The sequence below is a fragment of the Colius striatus genome, chromosome 9 (assembly GCF_028858725.1).
Source record: "Colius striatus isolate bColStr4 chromosome 9, bColStr4.1.hap1, whole genome shotgun sequence".
In the NCBI taxonomy this organism is placed as follows: Eukaryota; Metazoa; Chordata; class Aves; order Coliiformes; family Coliidae; genus Colius; species Colius striatus.
Genome location: NC_084767.1, coordinates 20,997,482 through 21,017,920, shown reverse-complemented (window position 1 = coordinate 21,017,920; position 20,439 = coordinate 20,997,482). Strand labels below are relative to the sequence as shown.

Sequence of the window (20,439 nt, the reverse complement as noted above, 5' to 3'; positions counted from 1 at the left end):
GAATAAAAAACAGGTGACATTGGCCGACCTGCTCTTCTTACTATGTTAAAAAACTTACCAAGTAAGTATTACGTTTGGATCAGTCCTAACTAAGGAAGTAGGACTTCCCTCCATCATTAAGATGGAATTTAGCAGCTAAGCCTGTGTCAGTGTTTCAGAATATTTTGGGGTATAATGATGACTGAAAAAACTGATTGGGCCAATTTATTCCAAAAGTCCTTGATGCTGTTCATGGAGGATTGCTTTCTCCCTTGTGCTGGCAATGTGAATTTGGCAGGAAAACGTTCTTTTCAACAGGTAGTGCGTTCTGTGTATGCTACATTTTGAGTAGTAGTGCAGTCCTCTCAGGGGCTTATCTGCAGCTATAGATTTCTAAATTATTTTTAAAATGGATTTCTGAAAAGATAGGCAAAAGGTGTGAATCGTTGAGGAACTTTTCTACTAAATGTGCAGCAGAAGCCAAATGCAGTTGTTATTCCAAGGTTTTTTCCTTAGGTTTTGAATATTCAGTTTTCCGTACAAAAGAACATTACAGAGAGGATGATCAATTTGCCAGTAGATATGTTTTTGTAATGTTAAATGGGTCTAATGGACACACCAATATTTTTTCCCTTACCTAATTCATGATGACAATTATCAGAAAGGAGCTTTATTGCTGTAGTGGTCCTCCTTGGCTTCCTTTTACAAGTCACTTTGAACCTCTTCTAGATCATTGTTTCAATGGTAAGAAGGAGTATTTTACTTCAAAAGAGTTTTTCAGACACATTGTAGCCTTTAATTTTGTGTATCACTGTACATGAAATTCTGGAAATCTTTTGGTTTATTACTGGAGTTATTTCAGTTTTTCTCCTTAACATACGTTGTATTTCTTTAGCAGCCAATTAAAAAAAAAGTTTCTAACATTCAGCATTTAATGAAATACAAGTGATGCATTTCACTACTTTGGTTTTAACAAAACTATGCTTTGCATAAAATGCTACTGGTTACCCACTGCCTCAGCAGCACTGTGGTAGCGGTGTGTTGCATTTAACCTCAAACAGGTTGCTGGTTGTGGGCTTGAGCATCTAAGACTACAGATACTGAACTTGGCTTCCCTTTGCCTCTGTCTAACAAGGTGAATCAGGAAAAATTGCAGGTGGCAGAAATGACAACTTCTTGTTCTTGCTGTTCAGGCAGAGCTCCAGTTCATCAGAAAATAGACATCTGAATGTTTTTCTAAGGGAAGATCTTTTTCTAGTAAAGTTAAAGGTATAAAGACATTTGGAAATAAATCAGCTTCTTCCTTTTGAGGAACGGATTTTCCCAGTCTGGGTACCAAACTGGTGGCTCCTGTCTGGTCATTAAGTAGGAACGGCTGCGCTGAGCAAACAGGGAGGCATGCAGAAATAAAGCAGTCACTTGTCAATGGCCAGCTCCCGTGGGAGTCTGAGGTGGGGTGGGATGGTTCTGGTCTTTGATAAGAACCTTCTACACAGAAAGTTGGAGTGAGATAATGGGTTTGATTTTTGTGAGTGCTCACAGTTGCTGGCTTTGTACAGATACATGGCATGTGCTGTGTAATAAGTTTGACTGGAAAAGCACTGTGCTCGTGTATGAGTAATCACAAAGGCCTTTACAAGCCGTGTTCTTGCACTTTTCAAGTCCTGGATTCAGGGAAATACTTTGCTGATCATTTATGGGTTCTTCACCTCAGCTAGGCACTTAATAAGTAGTATTGTAGCTAGAAAAACATGTAAATAAGTTTAACCATTGTAGGGACCCATGGTGGGGCTTCCCAAGATTGTAAGCACCGAAGTGTTCCGGTCGTAATAGGGATTGATGGGGTTTTTTTCTCCTGTCATGAGGGATTGTTTGTGTGCACCAGCTGGCTTGCTTTTCTGCATGCATCTGTGAATAATTCAGCTGGTTTCTTTTTTTCAGTTTTTCAGTCTAGTTTATTATTTTGTAGTTCAGCCAGGAATTCTGAATCACTTCATCTGTTTCTTTGTGATCCCATCAGGTGATTTATGTGGGTCCAGTGTAAAGTCTTTTAGTGAGACCTAATTTCCTAGTAAAAGTATATTGTATTATGTTACTTTGTAGCTTTACTATGGAAAACAATAAAGATTTTTTTTTTTTAATATCTATATATATACACACTACCTTTTTATTTTAAAAAGTCGAAGTGTTTGCATTCCTAGTAAAACTTATCTTGGTAGCCACTCCTACCCTGACCAAGTTATTTCAAGATCAACTTTAAATCTCTTTTGTCCTTTCCTCTGAAAACATGATTTGGTGCTGCATGGGAGGGTGTGGTAATAACATGTCAGGAAACTAATCAGATCTGAAGCAGAGACTTGGAAATCCACTGAAAAAGTTTTATAGTTAAAAATTGAAATAAATTGGGTTGCATATGGTCTAGGTATTGCAGGTTATGTGACTTCTATTGTATGTTTTGAATGTACTCCATGAATTTTGACTATCGTGCCATGGTTTGTGTATTTGGGGGTTTTAAAAGACTTTCATTGTCTAATTAATGAGATGGATCTTCCCAATGATTTGTGAATAAGGCTGTTTCCATCTTTAGTATTGTATATAGGGCCTAAAGGGCATCTGTTGCCTTTGTGGTTGTTCCCAATGTATGAATGAGTTTTTAGCAACTGGTAAATAGGACATGCTCAGTTGCTTGTAGAGCATCTGCAGTTGATGGGGTAACTTCTTGGGTATTAGCAGAGAGAAAAAAGAAAAATCAATGTATCATTGTCTTGCTCATTAATCGTTGTGCTTAATGTAATGCATGTGGGAAGGATATGAAAGGAAAAAGCATTGGCTCTTTGGATCAGAAAGGGGCTTACAGCAACTTAACAGCTTCAAACAGCATTAAATGTTACACATATGTTCTTTTATTTTTACACACACATTTCTCAAGGAAAGGGATGGCTTTGTGATATAAGGCATTTATTACCAAGTTAAATATGAATTTTCTTTTGTGATTAGTTAACTGAATTATGCAGAGATAATTCTGTCTAGCCAATAGGTTTTTTTCTCTTCATAATTTTACTGGAGAGGAATATGTATTGAAGTTGTGGCAAAAAGTATTACAGAAATGGGGTTTTTTCTTTATGGTCTCTCACTTCTACATCTGGTTGTTTCTAGATGTGCATCTTTGGAGGCAACTTTCAGGGAGTCTTTTGTAGTAACCACAGTATAGAGTTTGGTCTGAAACTGCTTCTAGATATTAAGGCAGTAGAAATTGTCAATGCAAACAAGTAAAAGAAAGTGTCTTTGTACCTAGCAGCAAAACATCTTCCTTCTACATCCCCACTGCGTTAAGTTAAAATAACTTGGTTCAGACAATTATTTCTAGCCTAAATGGTTACAATACTTGATTACTACAGGCTAGGCGCAATTATTTGACTTCTGTATTGTGTCCCTGGTGCATCTAGGAAGTCACAAGCAAAAAGTCTGAATATTTTCATCTCTGCAATGCACTGAGATTTTTGTTATTGTGAAATATCATTTTCTTAATAGTATTTAAAAGGGCCATATGTTGCATGCCTACAACTTCCTTTCAAAAGCTTTTTGTTTATGTATTTTACTAAAATAATTTTCAGCTGTGTTAGAAAATAGTTTTAAGCTCAGTCTTTTAAAGTTACTTTTCATTGGTCTACCACCATGAGTCTGGGTTTTTTTCAGCTTCTTTTGTTGGCCTTTGTGAGAAACAGTCAGTATATCCCCTGTGTACCAGATGATTTTCACTGCTTCCCCCAATACAGGCTTTCCTTAGCTTGTTAAAGGGATGGCAACGTTCCTGATTTACATGATAATAATGAGATATGAAAGCTGTGTCTGGTTTGATAAATTTTGTTCATAACCTCTGGGTGAAGATTCTAATCAACTTTATGGAGCATCAACCAACTGAGTGTTTCAAAAACAGTTTTCATACATAATGCCTGATGCTATGAAGTTGCAGGGAATGTTATATTTTGGAGCTTCTATGTGCTGTGGGAAGTACATAATAATTTAACGTGAACTTAATGACTTTTTTTTTTCTCATTCTGATGCAATAGTAGATCAGAATATGTTTCATTGGAAGAAAACATATGAAACAGGGCAAATTTATTTAAAAACTGTAAGAGCCAGGGTCAGCCTGCCACACCTACAGACAGATGTGTGTATAGCTGGCATCTGTCAATTTGTTTCTATATTCTACAGAGAGTCCTAATGTGATAGAAGGTAAGTGGCAGAATTTGAGCTTTTCCTGTTTCCCTGTGGAGTGAGCTTAAGGATTTAGTGAAATGGTATAAGAGCAATTCATTAATTGGGCTAACTCAGCCTGGAAAGTTGCCAGGTTGCTTTTGTGATCCAATTATTTAACCTTTTACCCTGTCAAATGCTGACTCCTGACAGATGAAGCTTAAAGTCAGGCAGCTCAATATTTTAAAAGGGGCAGCTCTTGTATTTCAATGTACAGTTTACAAGTGTGGATTTGTGCAGAACAGAATAACCTGGAATGCACAGACTTTTCTCATGCTGTACTGCATATTCCATTCACTTTGGCTGTTCTTCTATTTTGTAAAATATAAGTATTGCCTCTGTCTTGCAACTGGTTTAAAACTTTGAGGTGAAAAGGTTTAATGTGTTAGAATAGAATTTTCTGATTCTAATGTTTAGCATTGCTTTGTCGATAGCAAAACTCTCTATGGCTTGATCAGACTAAATTTAGGCTGAGATAAATAACATGTGGCAATGAATGGTATTGTAAAATAGACTCCCGTTGCATGATTGTGCACAAAGTGGAAAACTTAGTCTTTTGCTACTAGCACACTGGTAAAGTTTCTTACCTTCCTGTCATTGAGTCGTGCCATTAGCTAGTCAATGCTTGTCTGATTTCTAGAGCTTGATGTTTCAATGATTTCATTGCATATGCAAAGGTTTAATGAAATGGCTTACATTTAAGTAGTTGTGTGTCTCAAGGTTACTAGTTTTACATACAGACAAGTTCAGTGTTTTGATAGCTTAAATTCTGTCACACGAGTGAAAGTCCCGCTGCAAATTAGGAATTGCCAATAAGATATACCTTGTTGTTAGTTTTGCTAAACATCTAATAGTGCTTTAAAGGCATGTTGATACTCTCAGGATGTTTAAAAGAGGATCTTTGAAATAGAATTTCTTGTAGGTTAGTCAAACACATCACCATATGGAATGATCAGATGTCACTTATTTTCACTTTAAACAGATTCATATAAAATGATAGGTTATAATCAAGATATTTTCATATTTTACTGAGTTAATCATATGCAAGCTAAGCAAAGGCATCAATCAATAGTCTTTGCTTCAGGAAATAACCTTCCTGAACACTTTCAAACTTGAATGTAAGGAAGTGTTCTTTCCTGGATCTTAAAGCTTCATCTGCTTCTCATATAGCTACAGTTTTCTATGCTTTTCAAAGACAACATGCATAAAGCTTATCTGTGACTGAAATAGTGTGCGACAGTATGAGTCTTGGAATTAAGATATATTGTATAGAGCAGAAAAAAAAGGTGACTTTTCGCTAGATATTGCATGCCAGAATGGACTTCAGGTTACATATGACAAAAGTTCTTTATAGCTGTGATTGCAAAGCATGAGCTTTATAGAACAACAGTAGGAAACAGAAGCACTTGCTACACTTAATAGAAAATGAAAACTCAATCTTTGAGTTTAGCAGTACCATTAATCCATATACAGTCACTTATTTCATTCTGAGTTTCAGTTGTGATGAAAATATAGCTCCTAATACGATTTTGGGAGAAGAAGCAAAGGTTAACATTGAAACAGGAAAAATATGGATAGCTAAGAATGTGGAATCAAGTCTAATAAACTACTTACAGACAGTTGTGAGATATCTTGCTGGTTTATCAACGTACTGTTGATTTAATAATTCCGTTATTGGGAAAGAATCCAGTGGTAAACTTCTGATTTGCCCAGGAAAAAATTGTGGTTACTCAGCTGGCATTAAAAAAAAGAGAAGAAAACCCACCGTGGTTTACAGAAGGGCTGTGTTGATGTTGATCTAGTTTGGAATTGATTTGATTAATAAGGCCACCAATTTCCAGGTAGAGGTAAGAGATAGGTACAGAAGAGGGGTTTTTTTCCAAACCACTTTGATTATCAGATTTAAACAACACAAACCTACCAAGACCATATCTCAGGAATGGCAGCAAGTATTGGCTCCTGCATAGTTCAGAGGACCAAAACCTTTACTTTAATTGCAAGTAATGATTTTCATCTTCTAGTTCCTTTATCACCTGTTGATAGGTTTGACTTTTGCCTGTTTTATAGAAAAAAGTGTGGCATCTGGGAGAAGAACATGTAGCAGAGTTTGTAGTGGGCATGCATAGTAGGTTTGGGAAGGATGTACTGGTTTCTAAATGTAAGTGGTGCATAAGTCTTGAGAGTTGGTAAGAATTATTGTGAACCATCATTCCTCAGAAGCTATTGGTGCAGCCAAGCTTGAAGCTCATGGATGTGTATATGGAGCAAATGTATGAGAAATAGGTCCAGTTTTCTTAAGAGTATTTAATTTCTGCAAGGTTTTTTTAACTTTCCCTTATCCTTTAGAGTATTTCCATCATTCCTCTTTAAGGATTTATCTTCAGGAACTTTCTTCAAGATCACGTTTCAACCTTGAACTACTTGCAGCTATCAGATTCCATGTTCTTATAAGACACATCCACAGACTTGGAAGGGAATATATCTTCCCAAATATTGGCTAGGTCAAGTCTTTAAGCATATTTAAACAGTAAGCGTAAGCTTTATGATGATCTTCTGGAAATGTCCACAAAACTTTATTTGGGTACTAAAGTTTTCGCAGGGATGGGGTTTTTTGATTTTTTATTTTCTTTCAATTGGTATTTTCCAAGCCAGTAGGACCTCAGTCAACTTTGTCAGCTCAGACCTTTAGTCCCAGGGAAGACTGTGACCTCTCAGTGTCTCTTAATTTCCCTCCTCTGCTGGATAGTGTGGTACCTCTCACTCACGTGGCAAGTACTCATGCACCTGAGATCATAAACATTGGGCATGGTCCTCTCATCCCAGAGTGAAGGCTTAACTGAACATTTCTTCTTCACTGCTGCCTCCCAGCAGTGCTACAGGCTTGGGGAGGAGTGTCTGGAAAGCTGCCAGGCAGAGAGGAACCTGGGAATGTTGATTGACACCCAGCTGAACGTCAACCAGTAGCATGCCCAGGTGGCCAAGAAGGCCAATGGCATCCAGGCTCGTATCAGGAACAGTATTGTCAGCAGGAGGAGGGAGGTGGTAATTCCCCTGTACTCAGCTTTGGTGAGGCCACACCTTGAAAACTGTGTCCAGTTTTAGGCCTCTCTACAAGGGCTTTGAGATGCTGGAGAGGATCCAGAGGTGGGCTACCAAGCTAGTAAAGGATTTGGAACATGTTTCATATGAGAAACAGCTGAGGGTTCTGGGGCTGTTTAGCTTGGAGAAAAGAAGGCTCAGGGGGGTCCTTATCGCTCTCTACAACTACCTGAAAGGAAGTTGTAGTGAGGTGGGGATCAGTCTGTTCTCCCTAGTAACAGGCAATGGAACAAGAGGCAGCAGACTCAAGTTGCTCTGGGGGAAGTTGAGCCTGGATATGAGGAGGAATTTCTTTACTGATTGTCAGGCATTGGAATGGGCTGCCCGGTGGAATCACTGGCTCTGGAGGTGTTGAAGAGATGGTTGGATGTTGCACTTAGGGAAATGGTCTAGTGGTTGATAGGGCTGGGACAAAGGCTGGACTGGATGATTTTAAAGGTCTCTTCCAGGTGAAATGATTCTATGATTCAATGCTACAGTAAAGCTTGGCTACATGGGCACTCACCCATCAACCCCTTTATCAGATGCAATTGTGCAGGTTTCCCTTTATTCTAAAGAAAATGCTAGATTCCAGAAACATCCTCATAATATTTGAATTTGAGACTTTAATTTCAATTAAGTGTCAACCTTGGGGGGCATGCTTGTGACTACAAGTTTTGGCATAAATACAACCACCCTGCTGCATTTCAGCACCTCACTCTCTTCTTGCACTCTGTTTTCCGTTCTTTCTCAGGGTGTCAGCAACCATTGGCTGCCAGGGTGCTGTAACAAATGACACAGCCTGGAGTTTGAAAGCTGGGTAACAGGAGATCTGTGACATTGCTTAAGATAAATGTGGTTTTATATATCTATGCTTGAGTTATATGTGTGATTGTTATATATGATTGAGAATATAGATCTGACTTAGCACAATTACTCAGTATTCATTTCTGGAATTATATGTGGCCACAGCTGTGCATCTCACCCTTGATGAACAAACAACTTTATCCTACTGTTATACTTGCTTCATTTTCAGTCTTACATGTTGATTACGATTATTAAGGGCTTTCTGCTGATGCACGGGAAATGTATCTTGCTGAAAAAATAAATGTTCCTAGGAATGTGGATTTGCTTAGTGCAGTTCTCAGAGCTATGTTTGAGAGAAAAACATCCTTGAGATTTTGTAATAGGGACTATTGTTTAGATGGTTTTGTTGTCGTCGTTGGTTAGATGCAACAATTGCTAGGCACTACTTATTTCTATTGGTCTGAAACCCTTGCAGGAAGCATGCTTGGGAAACTTTCTCCCTGTTAATGCTGGGTATGATTTCTCATTGACACTCACTGAGGCTGTATCAAGAATGCAGTGCACATGCATGATATGACTCAGAAGCTCACAATCTCTGTGCTTTTCGTGCTCAAATAGCTGTGATTTCAGAGTTTTGTGCACAGGAAACAAATCATCCATTGTGGTTCTGTTGTCATCAGCCTTTGTATCAAACACATCTCTCTTCCTATGAGCTTCCACAATCAGCAATTTCCTTGGGACTGGATGGCATGTTATTTAGTTTGGAGGACAGATAACATGATAAACTAGGCTGTTTCTTCTACAGGCTGGCTGGTTCAATGTTCCTCAGCACCATCTTTCAATTCCCCTGCTATTACAACAAGTGTTACTGGCTGTCCTCGTCTCTCATTGTAGTTCTTAGAAATACCAAGATTATTTTTGCCTTTTTAGTGGACAAAAATAGCATGTCAGGGCAATTATGTTTTTGTGATTTTTTTTTGTTGTTGCTTCTCTTTTTGAAGGAAGTCAAAAAAATGTAGCAATGCATATATTATATTACTTCTAGAATGATGCAAAGTAAAGCTCAGCAAGTTGTTTCACTTAAAAATACTTACCACACGTGTCTAACAGAATTAGAAATGAGGACTGCTGAATTGATTCTTCCAGTTCTACCAACTCTTCAAATACAGTGACAACCTGTCCCCAGAAACACTGGAGATTTACTTCAAGTTTTTGCACAGGTGATTTTTGAGTTAGATTTTGGCAGGCAACTTGCCTGCCTTTTCAAACCATCCAAGAACCACCTCTTCAGGCAGAAGCCAGTGTTCACACCCTTGTCTTTCACTTTGTACTGAAGAAACTAGCAAAAGTTTCCGCAGTGATTTGTCAATAGTTGATATTCCTGACTTTGTGGCTGTGCTGGTAGTGGAACAGTGGGATCCTTAAAGGTTTCATCCTGCAGATCTAGTATGTATTCCTTTATTCATCCATGTTTAATACACAGTCATCTCATTTACAAATATCTCACAGCGTGTGGTTTCTTACAGCTGCTCCCAGAGAGAATTCAACTGCACACTACTGATGGACTGGAGAAGTCGCTTCATAGCAAGCTCACCTTTCTGTGAGCTGTCCATTGTTTTCTTGCATGTTTGCCTGCATTTTTCCTTCTCTGTCGGAAGCTTTCAAGGCCTCCTTGGTGCAGGAGTGCAAAGCTATAAAGGAGCTGGACCAGCACTGGTAGTGGTCTGCCCTGTACATTTGTGCACTGGAGAGGCTGCTGCACATGTGGGTGTCCTTTTCTGGTCATGATCAAGGAAATAATATTCTGTTAGGCAGACTGTATTTATTTTTATCAGCCACATAGCTCACATACACCCAATTCCTGCTTTTTAAAGAAGAGCTTTTGCTAAGTATTGTTACCAATGGTTAGAACTACCATAAAATAGTTGAGATTACCAAGTCAGGTTTCTGCAGTGTGTCAGTTTTGTGATGCAATGAGCCATGGCAGCTGGATCTAGGCAGTAAAGCATATGCTTGTTTCCTATTCTTGTAAGTAAGTAACTCAGAATTGAAAATAAGCTAGTTGAAACTTTTAAACCCAGCAGATGATTAGCCAACAAAAAGTAATTCATGAAAAGCCAGTAAAATCCAGGCAGTTTTTAGTTAGTTCATTTGGCATTAGGATTCTGTCATCTATAGTGCTACCATTGTGAAATAAAATCATACCTGGATAGATTTGGGGTAACCACATGAAAGATTCTTTTCATACTAATTAAGAAACCAGCTTTTATAAATCATTTTAAGAAATGACAATGCTTTCATCTCTGTCTAGGTAAGTTTTCTTGGAGCCTCTGACATATTTTACACAATGTCAGATATTCCAGGCAGAGAACTAACAGCTCAATCCAGTGTCCAACTTTATCCAGGCTTCCCAGCTGGTTTGCTGAGACTGAGGAACCTCATCTTGCATTTGTGTAATCTAATTACTAGGGAGAAAGTGAGGCTAAATGACAGCAGCTGTGGCCCCGACGTACCAGATGTGTCTAAGCGGCTCTTTTTGGAAGAGGTGAGGGATCACAAAGAACCCCAAATGCTGGGTTAATCCCACTGTGGGGCTCTGAGGGCAAGGGGGTGGGGAGCAATTGTCAGGAGGAATCCACCCCCAAGCTTTTGAGAAAGGAACAAAGAAAAGCTTTGCTGGGCAGCAAAGTCTGGCTTGCCAGTGGGGCTGCAAAAGTCGACAGAAATGCTTTTGACTTTGGACTTTTCTTAACCCGATTCAAAGAAAATTCTTCAAGTCAGCATTCCAGCAAAATCAAAGAATTACCACATGCAGTGAGATGCCAAAGTTTGAGATATTCTGGTTTAAATGAGACTTTCTTCAACCCTGTCTTTTGATCCGCTGCTTCCATGGCATACCTCTTCAGTTGGGTGATACCTGGCATGGTGGCTGATGTGCACAGACATTTGAATTAAGGATTACTTGAAACATTTATGAAGCTGTGAAAATTACTGTCCTCATTGAAGTTACGGTATGGCAGATTTCTGTTGTGTACAGCATTTGTCACTCAAAGAATTTGTTGAGATTGCTTTAACCTTCCAGATTACTTATATTTTAAGATAAACCATTCTTCCTGGTGGTGCTTCTTGTTTGGTGGGTTTGGTTTTTTTCCTCCATAACAGAAAATTATGCATCTTTTTAGCATCCTTTTATTTTCTTTGTATAAATGACTTAAAGTCATCATTTTGATCAGCTATTTGCAGGCACATAAATCTGCTTGAGCATTTGTGGCTTTTGTTTTGATTTTATTCTTGTTTTGATGTAATTATAAACCAAACATATATATATTTATGTAAGTTTTATTTCTAGATATTTCTTCTGTTCAAGAAAAATAATAACCAAGGCATTTCTGTCTTGTATCCAAACTTTAGATGAAATATTTACATGGGTTTGAATAAAGACTAACAAATTCTGTTTGGTTGTAGTTTGAAATGTCTGCAGTGATTAAAGTACTGCAGGATCAGCTATCTTTTTTTTACCTGTTTTGAACAGTGTCTTCTAGCCGTCATTGATTGTTTTGACATAGTATCAGTAACTTTAAATGGTGCACATTTACTTAATTGCAGGGAGAATAATAGAAAGAAGTGACTTTGTTTCTGTTAGCAGTGTACTCTTATGTGGGAGGGAAGTGGGTATTTAAGGAAATGTGTTTAGAGCCCACACTGCTATGGACATTATTTAAACAAAACAAATTAAAAAAATCAGTCCTCATAGAATAAGGCAAATACCTGAGAAATGTTTTAAATACAGAGTGACAACTTTTCTGTGTCAAAGCTGACTGAAGGGGTTCCTTCTTCTGCATACACAAGCCACACCACTGTCTGGGTGAATTAAGTGGCTGTTACTAGTAACATAGAATCTTACATGTAATTTTACAGTGTTATTTCCAAAGGGAATGAATCTCATGTAAATCATGCCATGTCTTGCTCTGGATTGCCCTCATAACTCTTGGTTCTGCTGATTGCCTGCAGAAAGCTTTGATACGGTTAAAAACAAATACTCAGCAAAGTCCCAGGTCTGGGACATGTTGTCAGCTCTTATGGGACATCTGACAAGTGAGGTCAAAGAGGCCTTAGAAATAGCACAGGTGCTATTGTTGGAGTTCTGTCAAATGGAAGACCTAAATGCACTTCAGCATGAGGCGTGCTAAGATCTTTGTGGGTTTTTTGTTGTTATTGAACTCCTCTATGGTTTCTAGAGTTTTGATTCCTCATAAATAAGATGGAAATAAGATTCCCCGTGTGAATAGGATGGAAAAAAGTTTTAGGTTTGATAGAAAGCAAATGGCCAGAGACAGACTGTTTTACTTCATCTATATATATCTAATTCATGCCTCTTTTTTCTCTGTATTTCGCTTTGATAATATTCTTTCCGTTGCTGGAAGAAGATGCTTGAAGCAAAGATCTAAATGTAAAATTTGGTGTCCTAATTAAAGTCAATTTCATTATCTGCCTACATTTCTAAAATTCACCTTCTACTTGAGTGTGTTTTCAAAAATATCTTTAATCTTGGTTATATTTCATGCTGTTATGATGCATTTACCAGATACGGAGGGATAAAAGTCTACTTTGCTAGTGGAACTGCATAGTGTCTCACCATCTTCAAGCAAGTGTGAATTTTGGGAGATGGGAATGGGCTTAAGTTGAGATCACTGTTTTTGTGTCTATGCTGAAATGCAGAAAATAGTCAAAGATTGTGAAATTTTGATGAGATTTGGGTTTTTTATGTTTATACTAAGCTTGCTACTGTTTTTTCATGAAGCCATCATGTTCTGTTGGTAGAATCGTGAAAGTAGAGATTCTGAAATGTCTCAAACTTAATTTGAGTTTCTTCTGAAGTTTCGCTGTTGTTCTAGTCTGCGCGAAACACGTCACATTTTACCAGTGGAGTGTGCAATAGAGATTTAGAATGGGATATTGGGTGACAACTGTGAATAAAACTAGTGCTAGAAGGATGTTATCACCTCCTAGAATTCAAAAATAGGGATTTGCTGCACAGTGTGGAGTAGATAACATGGCCTAGAGTTTGGAAGGCACTACAAAGGTGTGCTAGGGGATGTTCTCTCAAGCCCAAGGTTATTTGGCGTTTCTGGTGCCTCAGAAGGGTGCAGAGCCAGGCTTGTCGGCTTTTTGACTTTCCGTTTTGTGCTGTATTGTGCATTATGGTAAATATCGCCAGAATCAGATTCAACACAGGTGCTGCAGACAAAAACACCATTCTTTTGTTGTGTACCTCCAAGACACTCGTTTTCTTATGATTATTTTCAGGTAGCACTGTGTCAGTGGCATGTATGTGGCCATGAATTTCTCTGACATGCTCAGGTCTTTTTTGCTGATGTGACTGATTCAAAGGTGGCGAGTTTAATCATAGCTGTCACAAAAATGAGAAGGCTTATTTAAAGACTGTTCAAATCAGTATTTTTATTTCTTTATTTCTTTAGGAGACATCACTCAGAAAGGATATGAAAAGAAAAGAGCAAAGCTGTTAGCACGGTACATACCACTAATTCAAGGTAAGACATTGAACATAAATTTTACTTTTTGCATGAAATATTTAGTGGAAAAGTTCTCACTAAATAGACGAATTTATAGCGTTTGATTGACATGACGTCTAACCAAGAGTGGAACGTGGCTCTTACAGAGAAGGGAAAAGCAGGAGAAGTGCCTGAAATGGTTTTTTTACATTTTATAAATGTTAGACAGTAACATTTTTGGCAGTGAACTTCAGATTGAGAACTACATCCAAGACTTTAAAATAATTGGAAAAATGAGTGAAGTTATTGGCCAGTTTCATTAAATTTCACTCACTAGGCATCACTTTGATTCTTTAGTGTGCTTTTTCTTTGAAAAACTGACTTTTTATTATAAACTGTTGATTCTTAAGATGGCTGTTATCAGACTTTATCTTCAGTGGCTAAATGCTAAATGCTCAACTCTTATTATTTTTATACTAGAGCACTTAAATCAGCCTTAAAATTGTTTTGCTGCCATTGAGCCTTGCTCTTGTATAATAACCCTAGAGTAGTTCTTCTATAGCTTGAGAGATTCAGGTTGAGATGAGGGAAAATGAGAAAACAACTGAGAAAAGGGTAACTGATAAGATACTATAGATAAATGAAGCAGAATAACAGGTATGGCTTTACAATGTTAGTGTTAGATCAGAGAACAGAGGGATTAATGCTGTAATTTTGGTCATGTTTTGGTTCTGGTGTTTACAGACGTTACTAGTTTGAAGGAGGAGTGGGCATCTCCAGCCAGTTTTGTGCAAACTATTGAACTAGATGCTAGTGTCTTTTGCTTTTGAAGTCTTGATGCAGCGACCTCTGTGTCTCTCTGTAGCAGGGTAAACAAAAGTTTTATTCTCGTGATTTCAGCTGACTTGTGTTTTTAGAAAAAGTTTTATAGTATGTTTTTGGCACTGAGTGCTTAGAATGTGATCTAATGTTTCATCATGGGATTTCTTACCACAGATTTGTTGTTATGGGTTTTTTTTAAGAACAACTGTAGCTTTTCCCTTAGCAAATTTGTAATAGACCATGCAGAACCAAACTCATCCCTAGAAAATGGCTCATTCCTTGAATAGAAGGAGGCTGGATTTTTTTGTGATAAATACTGCAGTCAGCAGGAAGCTCTAGCTTCATCTGCACCACTTCTCCTTACACTACTTTTCTCTAAGGAGCTGTCTCACTTTCCTATTCAAAATAGCCTGTGTTCCAACTCAGCTTAGTTAAGGATTTTGAGACCAGGCTAAGTATGGATTTTGAATGAAGATTAACAGTTAGAATAAATATTCTGTCAAGGAATTCTTGTCTACTAGAAAGTCACATCTTTAGGTTTCTTTCTTGTTTTAATTTCTTATAACTGCTGATTTTCTCTGCTTTCTCTCTTCTGTGTTAATAGTTACTATTTTTTATTTTTCCTCTTACTACCCTTAAACTGAAAGGCCATTTTCATAAATTGCTTAAGTGTACTTAGGAAAGTAGAAAAGTGTAGTAGGAGAGCACATCACGTTGTCCTCCGTACTTTGTAAACTAAATTTTTTAAGCTAGGATGCAGTGGCAAAGCACCTTTGTTCCCCCTTTTTGCACAAATACTGCTGGCCTTGTGTCATATTATAGCTCTTGGGGTCTTAGAAGCAACACTGACTCCTATGAAGGGTTTCGGATGGTGTTATACTGATTAAATATCAGTTGTCTGCTCCGGAAGTCTGCTAGGACACCTGTATAATCTCCAAAGCTGTTTTGTAATACTTACTTAGGTAACGTTCTCATTCAGGGGCTCACTCAGCTGAAGCAGTGTATGAAACTACAGAATTCATTTGTTTGAAATAAGTAGGAAAAATAAGTTAATGGCACTTTTCTAGAATTGTTTTCACTGAAGCACCTCTCTCAAAGTTTAGGTGTTCTGGAGTGTTTTATTTGGGAGAAATTACTTCATGTAGTCTAGGTTAACACTTTAACATCCTGGACAGTCGTTGTAAGAAAATGTGTCCTAAGAAGATGGCAGTGTAGTTCAGTGGTCTGCTAGTTTGTCTATGATCTGATACTAAGCTCAACTAAGAATCCTATATCCCTTTAGATTTCCAGACGCTTAAAGATTTCTCCTTGTTCAGCTATGTTTTCCCTAATCATCTTAAGGAGTGGTCGAAAATTAGCTGATCGTATGGTTTGTCTTACTTACTTGATACCACATACTGGATTACTCAGTTTGTCTACCACTTCTGCCTAGCTTTGCATTAAGATGACAGGAATATAGCTTTCTAAAAAGAAAGTGAGCAAGCCGTCTGCCTCCGAGCACAAAGAATGATACCTTGGCAAAAAGACAGTTTACTTAAAACCCTGATCTAACTACTTATTTCAGTTTCCTGAGATGTGTTCCGTTAACCCACTTCTAGCTTGGAATTTTGTTAATTGACACAGCTTCAACATGGCTCAGATTAATGCGTGGGAGTCCCAGAGGCTTTGAGGCTGTATTAATTTTTATCTTTAACACATTGATTGCAGGATTTTTTTGTAACGTCCTTTGCTCAATAGCATTCCTGATAGGATTTGTTGAGGTTTGCATTGTCCCTCAAGTTTTTGCAGATTGATGGATGCTAGTATTTTAAATATGAAGAATTCTTAGTCTATGATTTGACGATCTCCATTAAAAATATTTTTGTCTTTTTAAAACTGATCATTATTTTTTCCAAGTATATGCCTTCTTGTCTTTTCTCTATTGGTCTATGAGGTATAGACTGATGACCAGTTAATTTAATCTCATGTTTTCAGTACTTACCAGGTTTTGTGAAATCCAAATATCTTCCTTATAGTAAATTAATACCAAGCTCTACTTGTTTTGTTATGAAACTTAAGCTGGTATTACAATTCTGCTGGTTTGAAATGTAGAGTGGCCAGTGAAAGTACTGAGTAAGAAATAGAATTCCTGCTGAGAGACAGGAAAGTAGAAAAAGAAGTAATGGGAAAATTGTTTGAAATGAAAAGTTTTGATTACTCTAAGTTTATGAAATACTAAATTATTAGAGAACTTGAGATGGGACTTGAGATGTTGATGTGGTACTTGTAAAGAGGGGAAAAAGTGATGGCACAGGTTTGTAAACAACTGTGGAAAGACATGGTTTAAACAAAGACGAGAGGGTGACCCTTCTGTGAATTTGCTGTAGGATGTCCAACTCAGACTTGAATGTGGACAGGGATTTCTGTGATTTTGAAGTAAGAAATTCTTGTGTCTTGTTAGAAATTGGAAACTGAAACCTATAGTCATAGTGTTCAGACTAACATGGGTAGCTCATGAGACCTTTTGAGAAACGTTTGTGAATCCACTAGTTGTATGATCTTTTTGTCTTAAAGAATACTCATATACTTGTAAGATTTGAGTTCTGGAAGTTTAAGTTTTTGTGTTATACCTCGTCAGCTGCCATATAAACACTAATCAACTCCGCTTTCAATGCCACATAAAATGAATTGGATTAAGTTTCTACTGCACTGTAGAGCTGAATCTGTGGGGAATGAAATCGTTATACAGACAGTGTTAAATAACCCCACAGAGGGATTGTTGAACAGAAGACAGAAGTGGCTGCAAAGCATATTTTCAATTTACAGTAAAATTAAGTAGAACATGTTAGTATTCAGGAATTGCATTCCTGTGGGCTCTGCTTTGCATTCTAAAATCCTAAACCTGCAGTTATGAAGAGTTAGCAGAAATGTTAGATTTCACTTAGGAGCTGTAAAACTACATAGTTACAGGAAATACTAATTACAATTTGTTATCTTTCCCTAATCCAACCAAACGCACTGCGTAAAAGTAAGAACAAGTGTGAAGTAATAGCAGGCCTTAACGGTAATCACTCAGTAATCAGCTTACTCAGTTGACCTCTGCACCCAACAACCTGGTAATGCTGCTTGATGAAGCTTCTGGATAACCTCAGACAGTCTGATGGATAACCTCAGACACATTGCAAAAAATCCATTTTGAATGTACGTAGAGCTTGAGTGTAAGAAGATTCAGAAGTGACATAAAAGGAACAATTTTTACAGTGAAGTTTGGTAACTTGCACCTGGAATGTACTGTCCTCATGGGGAACAAATACTGTACTTCTCTGGTTTTTTTGTTCCTTGTAGACAACATTCATTGTGATTTTTCTGTTGAATATCAGGAAACTTTTGATGGTTAGGAGAACTATTTCTTTCTAGAATTCCTTTTTATTCCCATGTCTTTGATATATCTCAGAATGAGAAACAGTACCAGGGATGATGACAATTCCAAAAGCCTCATTATAAGAAATTTCAGTGGGAGATCAGGTAACTTCTACCTGTGAAGCTGGAGTATTAAAAAATTCATGTCAGGAAGTGGAATGTCATGAGCCTATTATTGAATATAAAATAAATAAAAGTTCTTCTCTGCACTCAAATATGATGTGTTGGTAACTGTAGATTTCTTTTTAGTTGTTGCCATGCCATTACCTGAATTCTGCTGATGGTGCAGACACTTGAAACCATTTCAAAGTTATTTTAACCAAAGGGAAAGAAGAAATACAAACCTCAAAGGTTCCGACAGCAGTCAATCAGTCACTTGAGGGTAGTCTGCATTTCTTTTTGTTAAATCGGAATTACCCTGGAACTGTCTTTGCTGATGTGGTAATTTCCTACTCTCCAGCTGTTTTTTTTAAAACACAAGTATTTTCTGTAGTTCTAAAAGCTTGGCCAGTGTAGCTGGTACATATATAACAAGAGTGACACTGTTTTATGTATCTAAATATGTATAATATGGACATTTTGTATATATAATGCTGCATAGTGCTATATTTGTTTTCGATTTACCTGTGTTTTACTTGTTTTCTTCTGAGCTCTTGAATGTTTCGGGAGTCAGGCTTTCCTGGTGTAAATATACCTCAGTTGAGAAAACTCAATGCTAGCATTTGAGGCCAGCTGTTACCATGTAGATTAGCTAACAGATGCTGATGGGACCAGACAAGTGCTTTGAGCACCTCTGCTGCACTGGAGTGCACCTTCCATACTGGTACTGGATTTGCAGATTGACCACTGTACTAATTCATAAGCTCTGGAACCTCTTGCTAGCCCAGGTACCCTGAGGGCATCAGGACTTGAATGTCCTGTATTTCTGGAAAACAGAAGATGCATGTTTAGCTTTCCTTTACCTGTTTTTTTGTGATTCATGAGAACAATCAGAATAAATCCTAAGGCGATTCTCTGAGAACATCCAAGACAAATCTTTCTGTAGTAGCTAGAACCAAGCCGGTAAAGCTCTGATGGAAAAAGAAAACGTCAGAAACTCTGTCTTGGGCAATGCAAGTGCTTTTTAAAAGTACTTAAGTGTACTTCGAATGTACCCATTTATCAGAACCTGCTAGGAACTGGTGATCTTAAAGATTCAAGAATAGTTCTAAGCAGAAGAAATGAGATAAAAACGAACATGAAAAATACACTAGTTGATTTCAATCTAATCCTGAGATGATTACAGAGACCTCTATTGACTTTAAGGTAGTTACTTCAGCTTAAGGCTGTACTTCTGCAGTCAGTACTGGATCTACACTGAATCATCCAACAGTGTAGAAATACTTAACATACTTTTTATTTTCTACAAAAGTCTAGAAATACTTCTACCTCTTCCTTTATAAATTTGAAAAAAACACAAATGTGCCTGAGTGAAATGTGACACAAAATATGACCTACAGAACCAGAGGTGTTTAGGTCAAGCTCTTTGCAATACTATCAAAAAGAAAAAAAACCAAAGAAACCATGTTTGGGTGCCATGTATACCATGTGAATCTTCTCATCTCTCCTCTCGAGAGCCAACTTCGGCTTGCTGCCTTGAAGTTTTCCTGTAGCAGGTTAGAGACTCGCATGTCTCCAGTGCACTTTTTCATAAAATAAGTGTAACTAGAGAGCATAGTAATCCCTGAATTGTTTGTTGTTAACAAAATATTAATTTTAAAAATCCTCACAACTCCCAAAATCACTGTATGGCAGCAAATTACAGGCTATTTTGTTGAGTTACAGAATCTAGCATCCCTTTTATTTTATACATGTTAAGTAATCTGAACATATAGGTGCTTTATAATGCAGCAGAACCTTGCCTCTCTCTATTGTGAGTTCCAGTGGCCATTCAATGATATCAGTTAAGCAAACTTTTCATAGTGTTTTAATCTGAGACAAGACATTCAGAGACATCTTTCCCTTCTATTACCAATGCTGTCTTTTATTTAAGTTGGAAAATATTAAGATGAAACAGAAAAGAAAACAAACTGGTCTAAAAGAAAGCAAACTGGTTTTTTACAATTCTTTGGTTTTGTTTTTTTTTAAATAAGGACAAGTGATTTCAGTTTGTTCTTTCATAGCTCTTTAAGGAAATCTTTTGAGGCCTAAACCAGAAATGCTGTTCAGTCAATGCAATTTACTCATTCATATGCTCCCAAGAGTTGGTATTTTCTGCTGCATCAACATCTTTATCAGTGAGGGCTTTATAAAGGCAGTTTGAAATTGTATCATTAGTGGTAATATTGCTTGTGAGCTATATAATATAATGAGATTTTACCATCGGGGGTTTTGCTACCAGAAAAATGTTCTGCTAGCTGATATATCTGGTAAAAATGAAGCATAGGAATTATATGATAACATAATTATATTTCAAATCAAGAGGGGTTTTTTCTCCTCTTCTTCTCTACCTTGTCCTAACTGTTAATGGTTCTAAGAAAAGGTACTGTATTTCTGCATAAACTTAATTTGGTTTACAGTTTCCTCTGCTATAGTTTTATCACTT

The 20,439-nt window shown here is 37.4% G+C and overlaps 1 protein-coding gene across 3 annotated transcripts in view; it reads left to right on the top strand.

The window, feature by feature from the left end:
• Positions 1-20,439, top strand: part of DIP2A (disco interacting protein 2 homolog A) — a 133,587-nt gene that overhangs the window by 28,828 nt on the left and 84,320 nt on the right. For all 3 annotated transcript variants that reach the window (XM_062002257.1, XM_062002256.1, XM_062002258.1), the window contains exon 2: positions 13,602-13,673. In XM_062002257.1, the coding sequence (XP_061858241.1) occupies positions 13,602-13,673 (72 nt within the window). The remainder of the gene's footprint in view (positions 1-13,601; positions 13,674-20,439) is intronic.